Source organism: Eurosta solidaginis, chromosome 2, assembly GCF_040869045.1.
Source record: "Eurosta solidaginis isolate ZX-2024a chromosome 2, ASM4086904v1, whole genome shotgun sequence".
Classification (NCBI taxonomy): Eukaryota; Metazoa; Arthropoda; class Insecta; order Diptera; family Tephritidae; genus Eurosta; species Eurosta solidaginis.
Genome location: NC_090320.1, coordinates 135,782,095 through 135,804,881, shown reverse-complemented (window position 1 = coordinate 135,804,881; position 22,787 = coordinate 135,782,095). Strand labels below are relative to the sequence as shown.

Genomic DNA, 22,787 nt, shown 5'->3' with positions numbered 1-22,787 from the left:
CCTCATTGACCAAACACTCCCTTCTCCCCTCAGCTCGGGCTGCATGGCAGCGCCGTCATGGCGCGGGTCGCCCTCCACCAGGGCTGGACGACGCGAGTGGTGTCTTCGGACTACTTTTCCCTCCGTCGCCCACCCTGGTGTTGAGCGGCCCGCTGCCTCAATGACCCAAAGCACCCCTTCCCCTTAGCTCTGGTTTAATAGGCTGGCCGGAGCGGTGGGACCACTCCCACTAGTTAGCTAGGGAGAAGAGGGTGCGGCCGTGGCGTGAGAGTGGTGTCTTCGGGCTACTTTTCCCTCCGTCGCCCTGGTCTGGTCAGGAATGACCCGCTGCCCGAACGACCGCACGACCCCTCTCCATAGCCCTGGTTTCAGCCGTGAGTCAATACATGCGCACAGGGCCTACCGCTGTGCCGTTAAGGTGCACTTCCCCTCCGCGCACGGATCGACCCACTGTGTCTCGGCTGGTACAGCCCCGCCCCCCTTACGCACGTTCTATTAGCGTGCAAGTAGGGAGGCGGAGGTGTCCAGCAGTGAAACCAGTACCAACTGGAGTCCTCGCAGTTTCTCCCGCAGGTGACTGACCCCGCCGACTACCGAGCCTGCCGAAGACGATCGATCAGCCCGATCCTGCCGAAGCCGACCGACTAATACAAGCCCGTCGGTACGCCCATCCTACCCCGCCCGGAATGAGCCGCCGCTGCCCAGGTAAACACCATCGCCAGCCTGTTTTCCCTCTCTCCACGGCCCTGCTACGCGCTCCGCATCCCACCGCCGCTGCATCCGTCACGCCGCTGCTACGACGACCGTTGGCCGCTTGCCATCCTACCGCCGTTAAGCCGCCGCACCCGTCACGCCGCTGCTACGATGACCGTTGGCCGTCTGCCATCTTACCGCCGTTAAGCCGCTACATCCGTTACGCCGCTGCTACGACGACCGTTGGTCGTCTGCCGTCCTACCGCCGTCAAGCCGCTGCATCCGTCACGCCGCTGCTACAATGACCGTTGGCCGCTTGCCATCCTACCGCCGCTAAGCCGCAGCGTCCGTCACGCCGCTGCTACGACGACCTTTGGCCGTCTGCCATCCTACCGCCGTTAAGCCGCTGCATCCGTCACGCCGCTGCTACAATGACCGTTGGCCGCTTGCCATCCTACCTCCGTTAAGCCGCTGTTTCCGTACCGCCGTACCAACCAGTCCGTTACCCAACCGTTCAACCACACTACCGAACCTCCTCTATTCCAACGACCGTTAGCCGCCGCTCCGCCCCCTCGCCATCTTGTGACGGAAAGCTGCTGACCGTATAATATCTCCAGCCGTGTGTGCGTGTGTTCGTAACACATAAATATTGTGTATTTATTCAGTAGGGGTTGTTGGGACCTTTACTCGACTCTGGATTGACTGAGCGTTACCCCAGCCTTAGACAAAAACCACCTCATAAATGGCACCCGAACAGTGACCCTCCTCCGCAGATGACCGTGGAAAAACAACTAAAACCACCACCAACACTGCCGGGGCGGGTTCAACGAACACGCCGCTAGAAACAACACATACACCGGTTCCTGAAGGCACGCTGCTGAACACCGACTTGCTCAATTGGATCTACCTACTTAGGAGGGAGAGGCTGATCGAGGAGTGTAAGGAACGCCGAATCGACGTGGAAGGCCAAACCGTAGCAGAGCTGCATCGCTCACTGAGTACTTACGTGCGAGCGAAACGCGCCAGAAAATCAAGTGAAGACCTGCTGAAAGAGCTGGAACGGGAAGTGAACGAGGAAGAGGGGAAGTCCGCTATGCTACCTCAGCCAACAACAAAGCCGATCCCTTCAATCCAGATCCACAGCCCACAGCCGCACGGAGGAAAGAGAGAGAACGCATCACCGAAGTGAGACGAAATGAGCGATGGTGTGAACTTATGAATACAGTTCGCCGCTGGGATTTGCACTTTTCGGGAGAGGAGTCGTTGCACGAATTTCTTGTGAGGATAGAGGAGCTCGCCGAATGCTACCGCACTCCTGTCAACCGACTGCTCCCGACCACCCAACGCTATTAAAGGAAGTCGCCAAGCACCGTACGTCCGACCAGAGAAAACGAGGGAACCACCCGCCGGCAAATCAACCGCAAAAACATAAGTAGATGGCCGATTCTACATACCAGTGGTCATCGAGGGCATGAGCGTGCGCGCACTAGTGGACACCGGCGCCACCCTATCCCACGTAGATGACACCGTACGGAAGCACCTAGAAGAGAACAACATTAAGGCGCGCCCCAACAAGCGAAGCATCCAGCTGGCAGACCAGACGTGTGTCTTTACCTCGAACTCCTACCCTGCAAAGATTGTGTATCAAGGACGAGCCACAAACGCGATGCTGTCCGTCATCCCAAACTTGGCCGAACAGGTAATCCTCGGAATGAACTGCCTAAGAAAAAGGGGAATCGTCCTCACGCTGGATGGTCAGCCGCTGGAGGCCACCGTGACCAAGAGAGCACCCGAAGTGGATACGCTATGTGCACTGACGAGCCGAGAACACCTAAGCGACGACCAAAACATGGAACTGGGAAACTTCCTGGCACACCACCAAAAGCGGTTTGGCGAAATCATCGGACCAAACACTGCAGCCGAGCATACGATTCGCCTCAAACACAACCGACCGCTGAAGCATCGATACTACCCCCGCAACCCGGCCATGCAACAAGTCATCAACGAAGAGGTAGACGAGTTATTAGCAGGAGGAAGAATAGAGCCATCACGAACCGCGTACAGCTCGCCAATCGTGCTAGGCCGCAAAAAATAGGGCACTTGGAGGATGTGCATAGATTACCGTCAGCTCAACGCCGCCAGCGAACCAGACGCTTACCCGTTGCCGCAAATCGGAGCCATTCTCGACCAGCTGAAAGAGGCGAAACTCATCTCTACTATTGACTTGAATAACGGCTACTGGCAGGTCCCGCTCGCCAGAGCATCCCCACCATACACCGCATTTACAGTTCCTGGCAGGGGATTGTTCCAGTGGAAAGTTATGCCATTTGGCCTACACTCTGCTCCGGCTACATTTCAACGCGCTCTGGATTCGATACTTGGGCCCGAACTCCAACCAAAAGTTTTCGCCTTCCTGGGCGATGTTATCGTCTTGGGAGATGCCTTCGAAGAACACTTGGCGATCTTGGGGGAAGTGTTCGGGCGCATACAACGACACAAGATGCAAGTAAACTTCGAAAAGTGCAGCTTCGTCCAGCAACAACTCCATTACTTAGGACACATCATCAGTTCGAAAGGAATTCACACCGACCCAGCAAAAGTAACAGCTGTACAGAAGATGCCCGCACCGAAAACACTCAAAGAGCTTCGCCGTTTCCTTGGACTCGTGTCCTGGTATCGCCGCTTCGTGGCAGACTACGCTCGCCGCACCGCTTAACCAACTGCTGAAAAAAGGACAAGTCTGGAAATGGGAGGTGCAACAAAATCACGCTTTCAAAGCACTCAAGGATAAGCTTTCCAGCGCGCCAATACTTTGTTGTCCAGACTTCTCTCGACCGTTCTTTCTCCAGACCGACGCGGGCGGAGAGGGTCTGGGCGTCGTGCTCTATCAACGCCATTCCGACCACGAGAATGTGGTAGCCTACGCCAGCCGAAGCCTAACCCAGCTGTAAAAGCGATACTTGGCCAGCCAACAAGAATGCCTCGCCGTGCTATGGGGTATCCGTAAGATGAGACCGTACCTGGAGGGGTATCACCGTCATCACCGACTACCACTCACTAAAATGGCTGCACTCGCTTCAAAACCCCTTTGGACGTCTGGCAAGATGGGCACTGGAATTACAACAATATAACTTCGAGATAGAATACAGGAAAGGAGCACAAAATGTGGTAGCCGACGCGCTCTCCCGCTGCCCGCTACAACACGCTGAAGACGATATTTTTTATACCATAACCAACGGAACAAACGACTGGCACGAGAGGAAAGCAAGACAAGCGCAGGAACAACCGCAGGCACATCCAGATTACCAGATCGTCGATAAACGACTCTTCAGCCACATTGGCCCGAGGAATCAACTCTCGCGGTCACCGCAATGAAGCTATGCGTCCCAGCCGACAAAAAGACGTACTACAGGAAGTCCACGACGCCGCCGCCGCCAGACATCTCGGGGTGAAGAAAACGCTCAAAAGAGCGCAAAAGAACTATTACTGACCCGGGACGTTCCGCGATGGTGTCAAACACGTACGGAAATGTATCAGATGCGCGGAATACAAAGTCGAGCAAAGACGCCCAGCAGGATTGATGGCAACCATGCCATCGTCACGACCATGGGAAAAAATAACCGCCGACTTCGTGAGACCACTGCCCCGTTCCAAGCAGGGAAATACTTGTCTGCTCGTCCTAGTGGATAAATTCTCAAAGTGGGTGGAGTTGATTCATTTTCAGTTGATCCCACTCCATGAGAGAGTCATACACCGCTTTGGCTGCCCAAAAACCTTCCTCACCGACAATGGGAAACAATTCGTCGGGAAGGCATTAGCCACGTTTTTGAACGACCACCGCATCGATCACAAGTTTACGGCAGCCTACGCACCCAACGAAAATCCCACCGAGCGAACCAACGGAGTCGTGAAGACCATGATAGCTCAGCGATGCAAGGACGACCACCGCACCTGGGACAAAGAGATTCCGCAAATAGCATTCGCAATAAACACGGCTAGCCACGAACCTGCAACAGCATCGGATGCAGAAATCAATTTCGGTAGAGACCTTACAGCACCGCAGCAAGTGCGCACGGAGGGAGCAGTACGAACAGAGCCACCAACCGCACCACCGTCCATCACCATGGGACGAGATAAAAGGGCACCTAGCCAAAGCTTCAAAGCAACAGAAAAAACACTACGACTTACGCAGACGGCAATGGAAACCACGCATAGGCGGGCAGCTGATGAAAAGGGACCACCCACTCTCATCCGCGGCAGACAAATTCGCCCAGAAGTTAGCACCAAAATTTTCGGGCCCATACTTGGTGATGGAACATGTTTCCACGAACACGGTGAAACTAAGCCACCCGGAGCGACCAAAGTGACAACACGCGCACTCACACTTGCAAGACTTGAAGCCGTACGAATCTTAAACAACCCGTTTATTTAATAATTCCACAAACCAAACCGCCCAACATGAGTCGCAAACACCGGCAACCCACACCACAGGACTCACCAAAACCGATCCGCCCATGGCGCCCACCGTTTGAGGCAACATTATGGCCGGCAAACAAACCGAGAATCCAACGCATACAAATTTTTCATGGGCCACCAATAGACCACCTAATGGCCATCCGGGAGGAGGCGTCGGCATCAGAGCCGCAAGAACGGCGCGCCCCCGAAACCAACGAAACAACAAAAATAACGAAGGAAAAATTGCCGGATCCCGAGGACTAAGGCTGAAGCGCCCGAAAAGAGGGGGAAAGAAAACCTGGACGTTCCACTGGAAGAACCAACGGGTTAAAGTAAAAATGATGGACGAGAACCAGGCGAAAGTGTCGCTGATGGGAATGAACCGAATGGTACCTGTTGAATGAGACAGCAAGAAAGGAGGCCAACCGAATTTATTTTTATTTATTAAAAAAAAAAAAAGAAACTGTTAGACTTAAGGCACACATGAAATGTGAATTATTTAAAAAAAAAAAAAAAAACACAACATATTAAAACGGGACACAGGAGAAGCACTAAAACGGATACAGTTTAAGTGCTATCCACACCCCGACAGGAAAAAAGGAAAAAAGAAATTTTTTTTTTTTTAATTGATGAATTAAAATAATATGATATGTACACATTAACTCTGTTACAACTTAAGTGGAATGACTGTATATTATTGGAATTTTTTTTTTTAAATAAAGTGCTTCGCCCACATGCACACCGGCATAAGGCCTAGGCCATGCCTGGAGACCCAACTTTCCCCACCGCAGCTTTCCGTCAACCGAAGTGGGAGGGGGACTGTAACGTAGCGTTACAATAACATCACCCCCCTGTATTACCTTAAACCTGAACCTCCCTGTACTTATTCTTCTATATCATAGCCAACAACCACAATTGTAAATAACCACACACTACCACCGACTGATAGCAAACCAATTGAGTGTTCCGTCAACAAACGAAAGTCACAAGAAAGTCACAATAATGGTGTATTGGTTTCTCAACCAGTTTGCGGCACCACACATATAAACAGAGAATTTGCCTTTTTGGAATTCAGTCCTCGCAGGTGAGCCAGCGGGAGTGGTTGTCTTTTTAAAGACAAAATAGCCACTCCGGCTAGCTAGCTGAGTGGAAGGGGCGCTGTCATGGTGCGGGTCACCCTCCACCAGGGCTGGACGACGCGAGTGGAGTCTTTATACTACTTTTCCTCCGTCGCCCACCTTGGTGCTTGAGCGGCCCGCAGCCTCAATTACCAAATACCCCCTTCCCCATCAGCTCGGGCTGCGTGGCAGGGCGCCGTCATGGCACGGGTCACCCTCCACCGAGGCTGGACGACGCGAGTGGTGTCTTCGGACTACTTTTCCCTCCGTCGCCCACCTTGGTGCTTGGGCGGTCCGCTGCTTCATTGACCAAACACCCCCTTCCCCCTCAGCTCGGGCTGCGTGGCAGGGGCGCCGTCATTGCATGGGTCGCCCTGCACCACAGCTGGACAACGCGAGTGGTGTCTTCGGACTACTTTTCCCTCCATCGCCCACCTTGGTGCTTGGGCGGCCCGCTGCCTAATTGACCAAACACCCCCTTCCCCCCTCAGCTCGGGCTGCGTGGCAGGGGCGCCGTCATGGCGTGGGTCGCCCTCCACCAGAGCTGGACGACGAGAGTGGTGTCTTCGGGCTACTTTTCCCTCCGTCGCGCTGGTCTGGTCAGGAATGACCCGCTGCCCGAACGACCGCACGACCCCTCCATAGCTCTTGTTTGAGCCGTGAGCCGATGCGTGCGCACAGGAACTACCGCTGTGCCGTTAAGGTGCACTTTCCCTGCGCGCACGGATCGACCCACGGTGTCTCGGCTGGTACAGCCCCGCCCCCTTACGCACGTTCTATTAGCGTGCAAGTAGGGAGGCGGAGGTGTCCAGCGATGAAACCAGCACTAACCGGAGTCCTCGCAGTTTCTCCCGCGGGTGACTGCCCCGCCGACTACCGAGCCTGCCGAAGACGATCGATCAGCCCGATCCTGCCGAAGCCGACCAACCAGTACAAGCCCGCCGGTACGCCTATCCTACCCCGCCCGGAAAGAGCCGCCGCTGTCCAGGTAAACACCATCGCCAGCCTGCTTTCCCTCTCCCCGGCCCTGGTACGCACTCCGCATCCCACCGCCGCTGCATCCGTCACGCCGCTGCTACGACGACTGTTGGCCGTCTGCCATCTTACCGCCGTTAAGCCGCTGCATCCGTCACGCCGCTGCTACGACGACCGTTGGCTGTTTGCCATCCTACCGCCGCTAAGCCGCTGCATCCGTCACGCCGCTGCTACGACGACCGTTGGCCGTTTGCCATCCTACCGCCGTTAAGCCGCTGCACCCTTCACGCCGCTGCTACGACGACCTCTGACCGCTTGCCATCCTACCGCGTTTAAGCCGCTGCTTCTATCCCGCCGCTGCTTCCGTACCGTCGTACCCACCCGGCCGTTACCCAACCGTTCAACCACCCTACCGAATCTCCTCTCCGCCATCTTGCGACGGAAAACTGCTGCCCGCCTAATATCTCCAGCCGTGTGTGCGTGTGTTCGTAACACATAAATAGTGTGTATTTATTCAGTGGGGGTTTGTGGGACCTTTATTCGACTCTGAATTGACTGAGCGTTACCCCAGCCTTAGACAAAACCCACCTCATAAGAGCCACAATTTCTCTTCTGTTGAAATGATTAAACTAATTTGTTCGTTTGACAAAGAACTCGGTGGAATTAACAATAATTCGATCAATTTCACCGAATCTCGGTGAAGTCAAGAACAATAGAACCGATTTGTTTATTTTCCTAGCACCATTTCTTTCAGTGTACAAGATTTTGCAAATGAAAAAAATTGTGTGTGGTAATATTTATAACTTTAGCTACTTTTACTAAATATATGCAAACAATTTTAATTCATCCATTTACAAGAAAACTGTGTCAATTAAACAATTTCGTTAGTCAAAATAATAGGTGTATGAAACTTTTCTTAGAAATCTAAGTACACCATTGAAATATAATTCCTTTCTCCACGGTTTTCTTAATCACCGGTATCTCCTCCATGCTTTGTATAACTTTGCCTAGTCTATTGGGCATGGCTTTGAATAATTTTTGTCAGGTTTCCAATGGAGTCCTACCATATCCCAATCCGTTGTCTTCTGCCAAAATAACTCGATTGTTTTGTAAATAAAAAGGACGCCAATTTTTCCTAAGGTCACTTCACAAGTTCTCAATCGGCTTGACCTGGCCATTGCATACATGTGACAATTCCATTTCTGAACCACTCAGATACCAACGTGTAAGTATGTTTTGTAGCGTTATCTTGGTAATAACTCAATCTGAGTGGAGTGTTTTCTTCCGCATAAGACAGCTTAACATTTCTTAAGATACCCCTGTACCAAAGCTGTTTATACCTATTATTTTGTCCATGAGTGTATGATTACGAGGACCCAATTTTTTTTTTTTGGAAAAAACGGTAATTTGTAAATATCTCAAAAACGTTACCATAGAATTAAAAATAACCTTGATTTTCGGAATCAGGGAGTGATTTTACATAGGAATTTCATAATGGCGTCTCTGGTGCAGAAAAAAATTGGAATTTGTGATCCAGTGTGATTAGAACTAAAATTGCCCCAGTCTGCTTGTAACTATAGCTTTTTGAAGAGTTTTTATTGCTCTTATTTTTCAGAAAATTTATTCACAAAAGAAATATATTCATCTTGTCCCTATGGTTGTTGAACAGACGGGTAGAGGTGAGCGTGCTTATGATATATTCTCGCGGTTACTTAAAGAGCGTATAGTGTGTGTTATGGGACCAATACACGATGACTTGAGCTCCTTAGTCGTAGCGCAATTACTTTTCCTTCAATCGGAAAATTTTAGTAAGCCGATACATATGTATATAAACTCTCCCGGTGGAGTTGTAACTGCTGGATTAGCTATATATGACACTATGCAATACGTCAAACCACCTATATCAACCTGGTGTGTTGGGCAGGCATGTTCAATGGGATCATTACTTTTAACAGCAGGAACAGCGGGCATGAGATATTCTCTTCCCAATGCTCGCATCATGATACACCAACCATCTGGAGGGGCTCAGGTAACTATTTCTACATACCAAATTAACAATTTTTAATTTATATTTACTTATTGCCTAATAACAATGTGTAGAGTTTAACCTGACTGACTTTATTAAGAGAATTCGTAATGTATTTTCCAGGACTGTTGTTTACTTTTACAGCCCGAGCTTGATCGTCGTCCCCTCTAGTGGCTTCGGTGCCCACCATAAATTCAGAAACACATTTTTTCAGAAAACACTAATCAGAACACTTTTTCAGAAAGACAAAATTCAGAGGATAAAACTTAGAAGTCAAATCTCAGAAGTCAAGTTTCAGAAGTCAAATTTAAGAAGTCGTAAGTGAAATCAAAATTCAGAAAGTAATCAGACTACAAAAGAAACAAAATTTTTCTCTAAATTCAGAAACATTTATTTATTTGGAAGGTATTATGTTTAAAAAAAGTAGTACAATTTAAGCTTTTAAATTGTGTGCAATGGCAAATGTAATTAATTAAATCGTTTTCGCGTTTATCTTTTTCAAATGAATTTACAATATTAAATAAACGCTGGTCGAAGCCTTTATATTTTTTCTTGCGTTTTCGATATGGCTACGCCCAGCTGAAAATTGCTTCAGCTTTGTTTCTGTTATTTCCAGTTCGTTTTTTTCATTTTATTTATGAAATTAAATACGTAAGCGTGTGTCCCAAACGCACTTCGCATGGTGTTATGCCACCCTTCCATAGAATTGTTTGTTCGGAATTCATCCAAATTGGTGATATTATACATATTCCATAATTCTGTTGGATGTAACACCGACGTTGCTGTGTTCCAGGCTGAAAAATAAATTCATTCACAATTTGCGCAAAATTTAATGTTTTTTCCTGTCTAATTCTTCGAATGTGGTAGCTTTGTTTCCATGAGAATAACAACTGCTCCATCATCTCAATTGAAATTTAATTTTTGCTATTTCTGGCGCTCTGCAGAGAGAAATGAAATGCTGAACAAGCAGTTTCTGTTGAATACTCATAAGGCTGGGCATACCAACAGGCATCTGATTGAAGAGGCCAACGCCCCAGGGGCTTAAGAAGTCATCTCCGCAAGCATTATTAGGAAATACGGCACCTGAGAACACAGCCCTATGAAGAAAAAAACACAAATAGGTCCTCAGTAATATCCACAAAAAGGCGTCGGATATTGATGACAATTTGTGAGTAATGGCCCCTATTGAATTGGGCGAAGCATTGCTACAACAACAGCAATGTCATCGCTTGCCATGGGCCAGAGAGACAGTGAAAGAATGTCGAGGACAGTTCACAAAACTTTGCTACTACCAATCCGCAATTTTGCAACCACATCGAAAAGGAAAAGCCCCAAGAGGAAAGAGTCAGCGATCTTCTGAGCCTGACATGCCTGTTTTTTAGAGGCAGAAGGGGGAGGACAAACGCCAAAGTCACAGAACCAGGAGGCGAACTAGTCGGAATGACAGGTACCAGACTTCAAAATCCGCAAAGAAGAGGGAGGTACTGGAAAGCCATGTTCCTCAAAAGCTTGCTCGGAGATACTAAAGGGAGCTAACGCTGAGACTCCAGTTTCCACCGAGAAGAAGATCAATCATGTTGCAAAGCAGTCCCTGACTGTAGCACTACTAGATTGCAGCAACACCAATAGGCAGATGTCAACCGAGACGTAGAGATCCGTAGAAGGGGAGCTGATAAGCAGCATGATCAAAATGATACATAATGAGCCAAGTAAACCGCTACCATCCTTCGAAACAGATGAATAGCATAATGGGGTTAAACTTATGACATGCACCAATAACGCGCCTTTAAAATGGCGGCAGAGAGTTGTTCAAGAACTTCAAAAACAAGAAGGCGTAAGGTTGAAAGTAGTGGATAGGGCAATGGTCCCCGCGACACCAAGGCCAAGGTTTGGATACCCCGAGTAGTGAAGGCAGAGGACGCGCTTAACATTCAGCTTCAAATCTCGAATATACCAACACGGGGTTGGAAGGTTCTTCATGTATCTCCACCCGTGGAGGGGGGCCAGTACTACATCCTCCAAATTTGTAAGGAATCGGAGGATGTGTTGCAATAACAGCTTGGGCAAATGTCCTCGTGCGCAGGTAGTAGTTATATGCGCCTTGTCATCAGGACACTAACTCCAAGCGCTCAAAAAGGACCTCGAGAACCTGAAAGTGAAATGACAGAGGCATAAGCGAAGTGGCAGAGGTGCACAAACAGATCAATTGTGATGAAAATTTTAAGAATAACCACAAGGACTTCGAGGACTTGGAAGTTGCAGGAAAAGACAAACGTATAGGCGTAGAGGGTGGGGGCGTATGTTGGAAGTAAGCAAACAGCTGAATGATGCTGCGAGTCTAAAAATACGCTTCGGTCAGGGGAGAGAGAAACGGACTTTCAAACGATGGAAAAGGGGTGAAAACCTTAAAATTAAAACACCCGTGATCTCTGCTGTCGTACTTCAAGCTGTTTTATTAGTCAGGGAATTAAATTCATGAAGCTATGACAAATATAGCACAGGGAATAAAATGCAATATAACAATAGAGGGAATTGTAGCAATATGCGTCATGCCCACATATGCAATACATTTGCGGCCTTACGCATCATGAACTTCTATGCCAATACATTATAGTAATAGCATAATCATATTACAATATCATAAGACATAAATTACATTGACCTCATGAAACCCTTGTGAATTCACACATAACAAATTATGCTTATCGGCAATGTTAGTTTGTCACCAAAATATTTACATACAACCAATAATATGAATTAACCAAATATTCACATTTCACCTGAATATCGATCTGCTGACTTTACATACAAATCTACATGCCTGCGTAGTAATACAAATCTACATGTATGCATAGCAATACAAATCTACATGTATGCATAGTAGTAATACAAATATACATGCATGTATAGTAATAAAAATCTACATGTATGCATAGCAATACAAATCTACATGTATGCGTAGTAGTAATACAAATCTACATGCATGCATAGTAATACAAATCTACATGTATGCATAGCAATACAAATCTACATGTATGCATAGTAGTAATACAAATCCACAATTAATACAGATAAATTGTAATTTTTGGTATAAGTAGTAAGAAAATTCAAATTCAGTTTCGAAGTGATTGACAAGCAGTTTTATTTAAATCAAATATAAAATACTATAACGGTCTTCAGGAATATTTCCGAGCATTCGGTGGCTTAAGCAGTAACATCCTCCCCCTCGTGATTCACGTCACTGGTAAGAGAACCACTACCAACGTCAAGTATTGCAAATTTGGATGCTGACTTACCATCTGGAGCTGGCTTTGCCTCTGTGGCGATGTCTCGTCTCCAATGCCCTCGGCTTTCGTTATCGTCGCAGATTATAACAACATCACCTACCGCTATTGGCTTTACTCTCTTATACCATTTAGTACGTCGTTTCAAAGTGGGAAGATACTCAAGTATCCACCTCTTTCAGAAGGTTTGCTTTAGTTGCTGCGCTAATGCCATTGTTTGCGCAAACATTTTTTCGTATGATAGTGCAGGAGTTTGTATTTCATTTGGGCAACCTAGCAACAAAATTATTTGGTGTTAGAGGTTCGGCGTCTTTGTTTTCTAGTGGAAGTGTTAGTGGACACGAATTTATCAAATTTTCTGTTTCAATCAGTAGACTCTGTAACGTTTCCAATGTAGCACTCGTTCTTTAAGTGTGAACAATAAAACGCGTTTTACGCTTCTTACCATTCTCTCCCATGCGCCTCCTGCAGAACGATTGGCGGGTGTGTTGAAAACCCACTCCACTCCTCTACAATGGCATTCCGATTGCATGCCGACCTGCACACTTACCCAGTCCTCCTTACTCGCGCCAACAAAATTTGTTCTCTTATCGCTCCTAGCTCGCGCCGGGACACCTCTTCGGTTTACAAAATTACGACAGACAATTATGGCGGAATCTGTCGAGAGGTCCTTAGCTAGTTCTAAATGGATGGCTCTGATAGTTAGACAAGTAAAAAGCGCGACCCAAAGTTTTTCTCGGTGCCGGCCTATGGATACCAATATGGGCCCGAAATAGTCGACGCCTGAATACGTGAATGGGCGAACGAAGGGCGTAATTCGATTGCTGGGTACTTGGCCCATGATTGGTGGTTCAGGTACAGCTGATAAATTTTTGCACATTTGACAATTCGATTTAATTGACCTTAATACTCGGCGTGCGCTTGGAATCCAAAACTTCCGACGTATTGCGCATAGTGCTGCTTCAAAATTATGGTGATGGAAAATTTCATGATAGTGTTTGGCTATAAGGCGGGATACAGGGTGGTCTTTTGGCCGTCTAGTTGACAGTGGTAGGCGTTCTGCGTAATTAATCCTCCCAGCCAATCGTAAGGTATCTTCCTCGTCTAGTATTGGGCTGAGCTTAAAAAGAGAACTAACTTTCGGAATTTGCGTAACGACTCTATCTCGTCAGCAAACACGTTTTGCTGTACTAGTGCGGAAATTAGTAACTCAGTTCGCTTAATTTCATTTGCAGTAACGAACTTTGGAGCATAAGAATAGCCTTTACACTTTCGAAATTTTACTATAGCAAATCGTACCCATGTCATTACTCTCAAAAACTTATAATAATTTGAATACTTGTTGAATGGGATTACCACGTCTGCTAAAGCTATCGTATATATTTGCTCAGAGCGTCTCTCTTGGTCTTCGTTTCGATTAATATCGCTTGGCATAACTGGCCATTCAGTATCAGGTAATCTCAAAAAGTTAGGTCCATTTAACCATTTACTATTTCTAGAAAATATTTTGATGCGCGTTGCATCATCGGCTGGGTTGTTGTCCAGTCCCATTCCACCTCCACTGACTGGGTTCGGATGTTTGCAAGATCTCAGCTATACGGTGTGCTATGAACTGCTTGTAGTATCTGGCATCGGACCTTATCCACTGCATAACTATTTTTGAGTCTGCCCACAACATCACTTTATTTAGCTGCACGTCATGGATATTGATGACCGCTTCTTTTAACCTTTTACCCAGGACAGCTGCTTCCAACTCAAACCGTGGAATGGACAGGGGCTTGAGCGGGCCACATCGGGATCGACCAGCTACAAATATGACTTCTGTGTTGTTTGTGTATTGAGTGTGCCAGAAAGCGACGGCAGCAAATGCGATCTCGGTAGCATCGACAAAAACATGCAGTTGTTTGTTAGCATTCGGATTCAGAAAACTTACGCTATAGCGTCTGGGCATCTTGAAATCTTCGATGGTGTTCAGCGTTTTGTACCACTGCATCCATTTCTTCTAAATGTATTCAGGGATTGGCTCATGCCAGTCAACGCTTCTGTGCCACAAGCTTTGCATTAGCACCTTTGCTCGTAAAACCAAGTGGGTCGAATATCGACATAGTAATGCTTAGCTTGAATAAAAAATAATCTTCGTTTGGGTTCCAGTGCATACCCAATGCCTTTTCGGTAGCACCTTCAACTCGGCATATATAATTACTAGCAGACCGGGCAGACATTGTTCTGCCCTAAATTTGGTCTATCTGCATACATTTTAATAAGCTTTTTCCGTCTAAATCTTCCCTCCCCCTCTTCACTTTTTCTTAATCCTTTTATTCTCTCCTCCCTCCGTCTTTTTCGCTTCATCTATCTCTATATTCGTCTCACTCTATCTCTTTATCAGTCTCCTTCTCCTTCCCTCTTTCCTCTTCTCTCAAGTTCTTCTCATTCTTCTTCATATCTTATTGCCAGTCCCAGAGGGTGGTATCTATTTTGTTCCAGTCCCATTCCGAGTCTCAGTCACAGTCCGTATCTGGTCTACTTCCCGGGAAAAAAGAATCGTAAATACTAATATAGGCAAATTTATATACCAAATTTCAGGCAAATCGAATAATACGTATGTAAATAGGTATGTGTGTATTATTAATTCATGTCTTTATTTCGGCTTCGCATGCATATTTATCAGTATTGCCAGGTTGATGAGCCTAAATCGAATATCACAATGAAAATTACTTTAAAGCTCTCAGCAACAGCTTTCATTTGATATCCATATTACACACACATTCTAGGGGTATCCGGGCCCACGTTTTGGCCTATATCTCGAGACCATAGTCACCAATAGGTATGAAAACTACCCTGTACTAAAGCACTCATCAACAGCTTCAATTTGATGTTTATAATGTAAAAACACATCCTAGTGTTAACGTGATCCACGTTTTGGCATATATCCCGAGACTCCTATAAATTCTGTCTAGGCGTTCACGGGCCCACGTTTTGGCCTATATTTCGAGACCCTAGTCACCCAGGGGTATGCAAATTACCCTCTAAAGCACTCATCAACAGCTTTCATTTGATATCCATATTGTGTAAACACTGTCTAGGAGTACCCGGGTCCACGTTTTGACCTATATCGCGAGACCCTAGCCACCCAGAGTATGCAAATTACCCTCTACTAAAGCACTCATCAACAGCTTTCATTTGATATCCATATTGTGTAAACAGTATCTAGGGGTACCCGGGTCCACGTTTTGGCCTATATCGCGAGACCCTAGTCACCCAGGGTATGCAAATTACCCTCTACTAAAGCACTCAACAGCTTTCATTTGTTATCCATATTGTGTAAACACATTCTAGGGGTACCCGGGTCCACGTTTTGGCCTATATCTCGAGACCCTAGTCACAAATAGTTTTGAAAACTACCCTTTACTAAAGCACTCATTAACGGCTTTCATTTGATATCCATATTGTGTAAAATCTGTCTAGGGGTACCATGGCCCACCTTTTTGGCCTATATCTCGAGAGCCTAGTCACCCAGGGGTATGCAAATTACCCTCTACTAAAGCACTCATCAACAGCTTTCATTTGATATCCATATTGTGTCAACACTGTCTAGGGGTACCCGGGTCCACGTTTTGGCCTATATCGCGAGACCCTAGTCATCCAGGGGTACGAAAAATTCCCCGTATCAAAGTACTCATAAACAGCTTCCATTTGATAGCCATATTGTACAGACGCATGCCAGGACTACCATAGCATAAAAAATATATTGAATTAAATTTCTTTAGTGCACAAATATTAGCATATACATGCCTGCTCGACTCCGCCGGTAAAGTTCTTGAGCGAGTCCTCTATAATCGACTCGAAAAAGAAATCGAAGATGTGGGGGGTATTTCCGATAACCAGTTTGGGTTTAGGAAAGGAAGATCTACCATACAAGCTGCAAACATGGCGAAGAAAGTGGCCCAAGAAGCCATAAGTGGCATTCGATGGCTCGATGGCTCTAAGGAATATTGCCTTATCGTTACTTTAGATGTGAAAAATGCCTTCAACACTGCCAATTGGGAAAAAATTCCAGACACGCTGGACCAGATAGGCCTATCCCTTTACTTGCGTAGGATCATATGCAGCTACTTTGAAGGTAGAGTGGTGGAATATGGAACGGCTGCTGGAGTAGAAAAGCTTCACGTCACATGCGGTGTTCCTCAAGGCTCCGTGCTCAGTCCACTGATTTGGAACATTATGTACGACGGAGTATTGCGCCTCAAGGTACCCAATGGGGTGAAAATTATCGGCTTCGCGGACGATATCGCATTGTTAGTCACGGCCAATCACCTAGGCGAAATATGCGCCAAATCTAATACAAGCATTGCGATGGTTCAATCGTGGCCTACGGAAAATGGACTGCAGCTGGCGGAACAAAAAACAGAGGCTGTACTCATACCAAGTAGGAAAAGGGTGGAGCAGATCACTATAAAAATCGGCCGCCATGACATCGACACGCTGCCTGCAATAAAATACTTGGGGGTTTTGATAGACAGGAGGTTGTCATTCAAAACCCACTTAGAGTATGCCAAAAACCGTAGCAGCATTATCTAGGATAATGATAAATACAAGAAAGAGGACCAAAGCAACGACGGCGTCAACTTCTGGCTGGCGTTGTAAAAAGCCAAATACTTTACGGGGCTCCTGTTTGACATCAGGCCACGGAGTATAAATCATACTTCCGCGGGGTAAATTGGACCTACCGCCTGTGCGCACTACGCGTCTGTAGCACCTTTAAAACTGTCTCTGGCGACGCAGCACTAATCATCGCAGGAATGTGTCCTATAGACATATTAGCAAAAGAATCAGCGACGATTTATCAGGGTCAAAGCTCACGTGATGGAGCACAAGAGCTAAGCGTGCAGAACTGGCACTCAGGTGGGATGCCTCAACAAATGGACGCTGGAAACACCGATGTATCCCAGATATTAATATATGGATATCTAGAAAGCACGGCGAGGTAGATTTCTACCTCACGCAGCTTCTGAGTAGTCACGGATGCTTTAAAGAATATTTGCACCGATTCAATCACGAGCCTTACAACATATGCGATCACTGTGGCGGCGATACAGTAGAAGATGTTTACCATGTATTTGTCGAGTGTCCTAGGTTCTATAGCTCGAGAGGCAAACTACGCAGAATTTTTGGAGAGGATTACACTCCTGAAGCAATTCTTGGATGCACGCATAAAGCAAGGTAAAATGGTCCGCGGCATGCGATGTAATAGCGGAAATAATGAAGTGTCTAAGAAGTCTGGAAAGGCTCCGGCGCAGCAGCGAACATTGAACAGTGTTGTTGTTGTAGCAGTGCTTCGCTCCACCTAACAGCCGCGACCGATCACAAATTGTCATCAATATCCTCTAACGGGAGTCCAAGGAAACTTGCTGTTTCAACAGGGGTGGACCATAAGGAAAGGGGTGTTAGAGGCGTTGGTTCCACATTACAATTAAAGAGATGGTTGGTGTCATGTGGGGACACATTGCAAGCGGGGCATACATTTTGTATGTCGGGGTTGATTATGGATAGGTAAGAGTTTAACCTGTTACAGTATCCAGAACGAAGTTGAGCAAGAGTGACACGCGTTTCCCTGTGGAGTATGCGTTCCTCTTCCGCGAGTTTTGGATACTTTTCTTTGAGTACTGGATTCACCGGGCAATTCATAAAGGTCCGACGCCTGTTTGTGGAGTTCACCAAGGACCTGCTTGTGTTTTTTCGCTTCATACGGCTGGGTTCTCAGGTGCCGTATTTCCTCAAAGTGCTTACGGAGATGACTCCTTAAGCCCCTAGGTGGTGCTGGTTCATCAATCAGATGTCTGTTGGGATGCTCACGTTTCTGGGTATTCAACTGGAACTGTTTGGTCAGCATCTCATTTCTCTTCCTGATGGGGAGTATTCTCGCCTCATTATGCAGATGGTGTTCTGGGGACATAAGAAGACAGCCCGTGGCAATTGTGAGAGCAGTATTACGGCAGGCCAGTAGCTTCTTCCAGTGGGTAATTTTTAGGCTTGGCGACCATATGGGTGACGCGTAGCACGTAATCGGCTGGCTAATTGCTTTGTATGTAGTCATGAGCGTTTCTTTATCTTTTCCCCAGGTACTGCCAGCTAGGGATTTGAGTTCGGCGTAGGAAACGATTGTGACCCCTTGTTGGTTGATTACCCCTTGTTTAATTTTCCTTGGTTTTGATGTTTCGTTTCTAAATTGCACCGATGCCTGCCGACCACCCAGATAATTTGCGGTCCACCTTTTAAAACAGGGGGGAAGGGTAGACCCTTCCAGGTCTTGCAGTAACGAGCCATGATTGACCGTATCAAAAGCTTTTGATAGGTCTAGCGCTACGAGTACTGTTCTATGGTGGGGGTTTTGATTTAAACCGCAATTTATCTGGGTGCTAATAGCATTTAGCGCGGTGGTAGTGCTATGGAGTTTTCTGAAGCCATGCTGATGAGAGGCTAGCTGCAAATTTGCTTGGAAATAAGGGAGCAAAATGGCTTCAAGCGTCTTTGCTACTGGCGATAGGAGAGATATCGGACGATACGACTCCTATGTTAGCTGGTTTACCAGGCTTTAGTAGCGAACCACCTTGGCCATTTTCTATTTCTCGGGTATGACAAAGGTGGAAAGAGACAGGTTGAAGACATGCGCTAAATATTTGAAACCCTCTTTCCCTAGGCTTTTAAGCATCGGCATGGCTATGCCGTCTGGGCCCACTGCTTTGGATGGTTTAGCGCGACCAATGGCGTCCTCAACCTCTTTAGCGGTGATGGTGATTTGTGACGCGCTGAATTTTTGTTTACGTGCGTGTCTGTTGGCCCTCCGTCTATCTTTGTCGACCGTAGAATGCATTATATATTGTCGGCAGAAAGCTTTCGCGCATTTCTTCGCATCCGACAGCACTTTGTTGCCAAAGGCGATGGAAACTTTGTCTTTGTGCTTAGTCGGATTCGATAGGGACTTTACGGTGGACCAAAGTTTACCCACCCGGTAGAGAGGTGACAACCCCTTAGGTGCTTCTCCATTTCGCCCGCTTGTGTTCATCCATAAGAAATCTGATGCGTTGGTTTATATCCCTTATTTGGGGGTCGCCTGGATCAAGCTGTCTTATAAGGTCACGTTCTCTCGCTAAGTTTGCGGCCTCCGCCGGGAAGTGGGGCCGGATTTCGGGAATTCTCCCGGCGGGAATGAAACGTGCCGAGGCGGATTCAATGACCTTGCGGAAGGCACGCTCCCCTTGGCGGGCATCAGTCGGGATAGGGAGGGCAGCAAAGACGTTGTCTGTATAAGATTTATATTCTTCCCACTTTCCTTTTTTGAAGTTTATGAAAGTGCGTTTTTCGGTGACGATGAAGTCGGCGGTACGCTCGAGCGAAATAAGTATGGGCAGGTGGTCGGATGCCAATGTTACCATCGGCTGCCAGTTGACGCAGTTTACGAGTTCTGCGCTCACGATTGAGATATCTGGCGAACTGTGACAGCTTCCTACCAAACGTGTGGGAGCGTCTCCGTTTATTGTGCAGAACGTCGTTTCTTCTATTTGATCCGCCAACATCTCACTTCTACTGTCCGCCCGCAAATTTGAATGCCATAGATCGTGATGGGCATTGAAATCGCCTAAGATAATGCTATTGTTGCCAGTGAGTAAGGCTCTGATATAAGGGCGGTATCCACTGGGGCAACAGGTGGCAGGAGGGATGTAGATGTTGATGATTTCTAGGTTTGCATCGCCTGACCGGACAGATAGGCCTTGACGTTCTAAGACATTGTCCCTGCGGTCGATGCCAGGATCAAATATATAATATTGCAAAGAGTGGTGTATGATAAACGCGAGGCCGCCTCCATTTCCGCTCGCGATCTTTTCTGTGGACATTATACCCAGAGCAGGTCTGCAATGCAGATCTTGCTGTGAGTTTAGTCTCTTGAATCGCAGCAATGCGGATGTTGTGCCGCTTCATAAAATCAACTATCTCCGTAATCTTCCCAGTTAGTCCATTACAGTTTAACTGCAGAATTCTAAAGTGCATAGGGGAGACGTCGCCACCCTGGGGGTAAGTGACGGGTGTCTACGCCTGGGTTGAGGAAGGCCAGGACGCAATTGCTGTTGTGGCCCTGGGACTGGGCGTCCTTGGGCAAGCTTTGGGATACCCAGATGATTTGGGTTTGCGACCTGGCAACATGTCGCGATGAAACCCGTCGAGGGTTTGCCGTCGCGGAGACCAGAACATCTAGGAAAGTGGCACCACCCAAGGCAGGAGCTGCATTGGGCGGATGTCCCAAACATATATATTCTGTGATGGCAAACGGTGCAAACGGAGGTAGGGACTAAGAGTCTGTTTCCCTGACCTACACGATTGCTGCCGGGAAAGAGGGGGGGGGGGGAGACGGGGACAGGGGCTGATGCTCAGCATTGCTACCGACTCTACTACGAAGATAGTAGTTGTGAGTGGTAGCAGCTGTTTGAGTTGTTGGCGCCGAGCAGCAGCGGGTACTTGTTGTGGCTTGCTGAGCAGCGGGGCTGCTGGAAGGTAGTGGGGGCGCTTAAACGTAGACTACGGGACGCCCTTGGGCGTGAACAGCAGGGAGCCACAAAAGATTTATAAAAGTTACGTGGACGTCGGGTTTTGGGATCAAGCCCAGAACAACCTGTCCGATGCAACCATCCCTTACACGAGACACACTGAACAGAGTATGACCGTCCTAAAAAGATTCTTTTCCGGCAGATGCAGCAAAACCATTTCTCAGGACCGGGTTCAGGAGACGGACCCGGATTGGATTCGATACCTTCCCGGAGCAAGAGAATATGGAGCAGTCCTGCTGCAAGGAGCTGCTGGGAGGATGACAATTTTTGAGAGGGACGCAACAAATTAAATGGGGTTACACTGAAATGACAGTCCTTGGTAGGGAAAAATCCCGAGTCGCTCCGGTACATAGAACCGTCTGCCTTGGGAAGCGAACATTGAACAGTCGAGTTTGTGGGTGGAGAACAAACTGCAAAAGTGGAGGGGATCGAACTGAGCACGTATTGGATGCAAGGCCTCCGTACAATTAGCGGCGTCAAAATGATAAAATAAGAAAAGACCGGAATATATGAAGGTAATGTAATAAAAAACCAGGCGACGGATTGGACAAGGCCTCTTCAACCATTCGAATACTGCCCCAGGTGAAGGAATGAAGCACGGATTGGAGACACGGCCTCTTCAACCGTGTGACCAAAAGCAGTCAACATACACGCAACGACAAACCTACGGATTGGAGACAAGGCCTCTCCAACCGGTGGATGTACGAGAAAAGCCGCCGTTACGTATTGTGGGGGAAAACGAAAAAACTTATTCACATTAAATGAAAAAAAGAAGAAAAAAACTATTAAAATTAAATAAAACAAAAAAAAAAACAAAAAAACTACTAAAATTAAATTTAAAAAAATGTATATATTTATATATATGCATATATAAAAAAACCCTACAATACAAGTAGTCGAACGCACAAACATGCCACAAGCACTGTCTGTGTTTAAGGTATGCTTGGAAATATTCGTAGAAGTGGTATGTGTCAAGCACATTGAGGTAGTAAGCAGGGCGTGCCAGTCCCAGCTTTAACTATACCGCGGGATTATCAAAGTACAGCAACGTGACTCCGACAGACGTAGAGCTTAGTGCTCAACCTACCTCCCGACGGAATACTTGACGGTAGTACCGGGGGGTAAATGGTACTCAGACGGCAGGAGGTTTAGTGCAGTTAAAGTCCCACACTGACTATGAGGTTTTCGATGCTTCCTCGTACAAAAAAAAAAAAAAAAAACACGCAAAAATACCAAAAAACAAAACTTTTGTTTAAGAATTTTAAGGAAATGTTCAATATTTTTAACGAAAGAGTTATTTTTCAAGAGATGTTTGCATTTTTAACCATTTATGTTGCATTAACTTGGCTACAAGCTGATATGATATGAAAATACATACATATAAATGTACTTCCGAAGTTAAATAACGCAGCGAATACTACATATATGCCCCCTGGCTCACTCAAAAGCAATTTGCGCGCACAGTGACACAGAACAACCACACACACGCATTTTTTGGTAAAAATGTTACTCTTGTTTAAAAAATAAATTTGGCTGATATAAGAAAGGAATCAAGTATTTTTTTAATGACTTTTTACTACATTTCGGCAATTTGCCACGCCCCTATAATATATACCTTCAAATTATATTAACTGTA

The 22,787-nt window shown here is 46.9% G+C and overlaps 1 protein-coding gene across 1 annotated transcript in view; it reads left to right on the top strand.

Moving 5' to 3' along the window:
• ClpP (Caseinolytic protease proteolytic subunit) overlaps positions 1–22,787 on the top strand; it is a 130,815-nt gene that overhangs the window by 86,061 nt on the left and 21,967 nt on the right. The window contains exon 2 of the mRNA XM_067766252.1: positions 8,857–9,270. Within this exon, the coding sequence (XP_067622353.1) occupies positions 8,857–9,270 (414 nt within the window). The remainder of the gene's footprint in view (positions 1–8,856; positions 9,271–22,787) is intronic.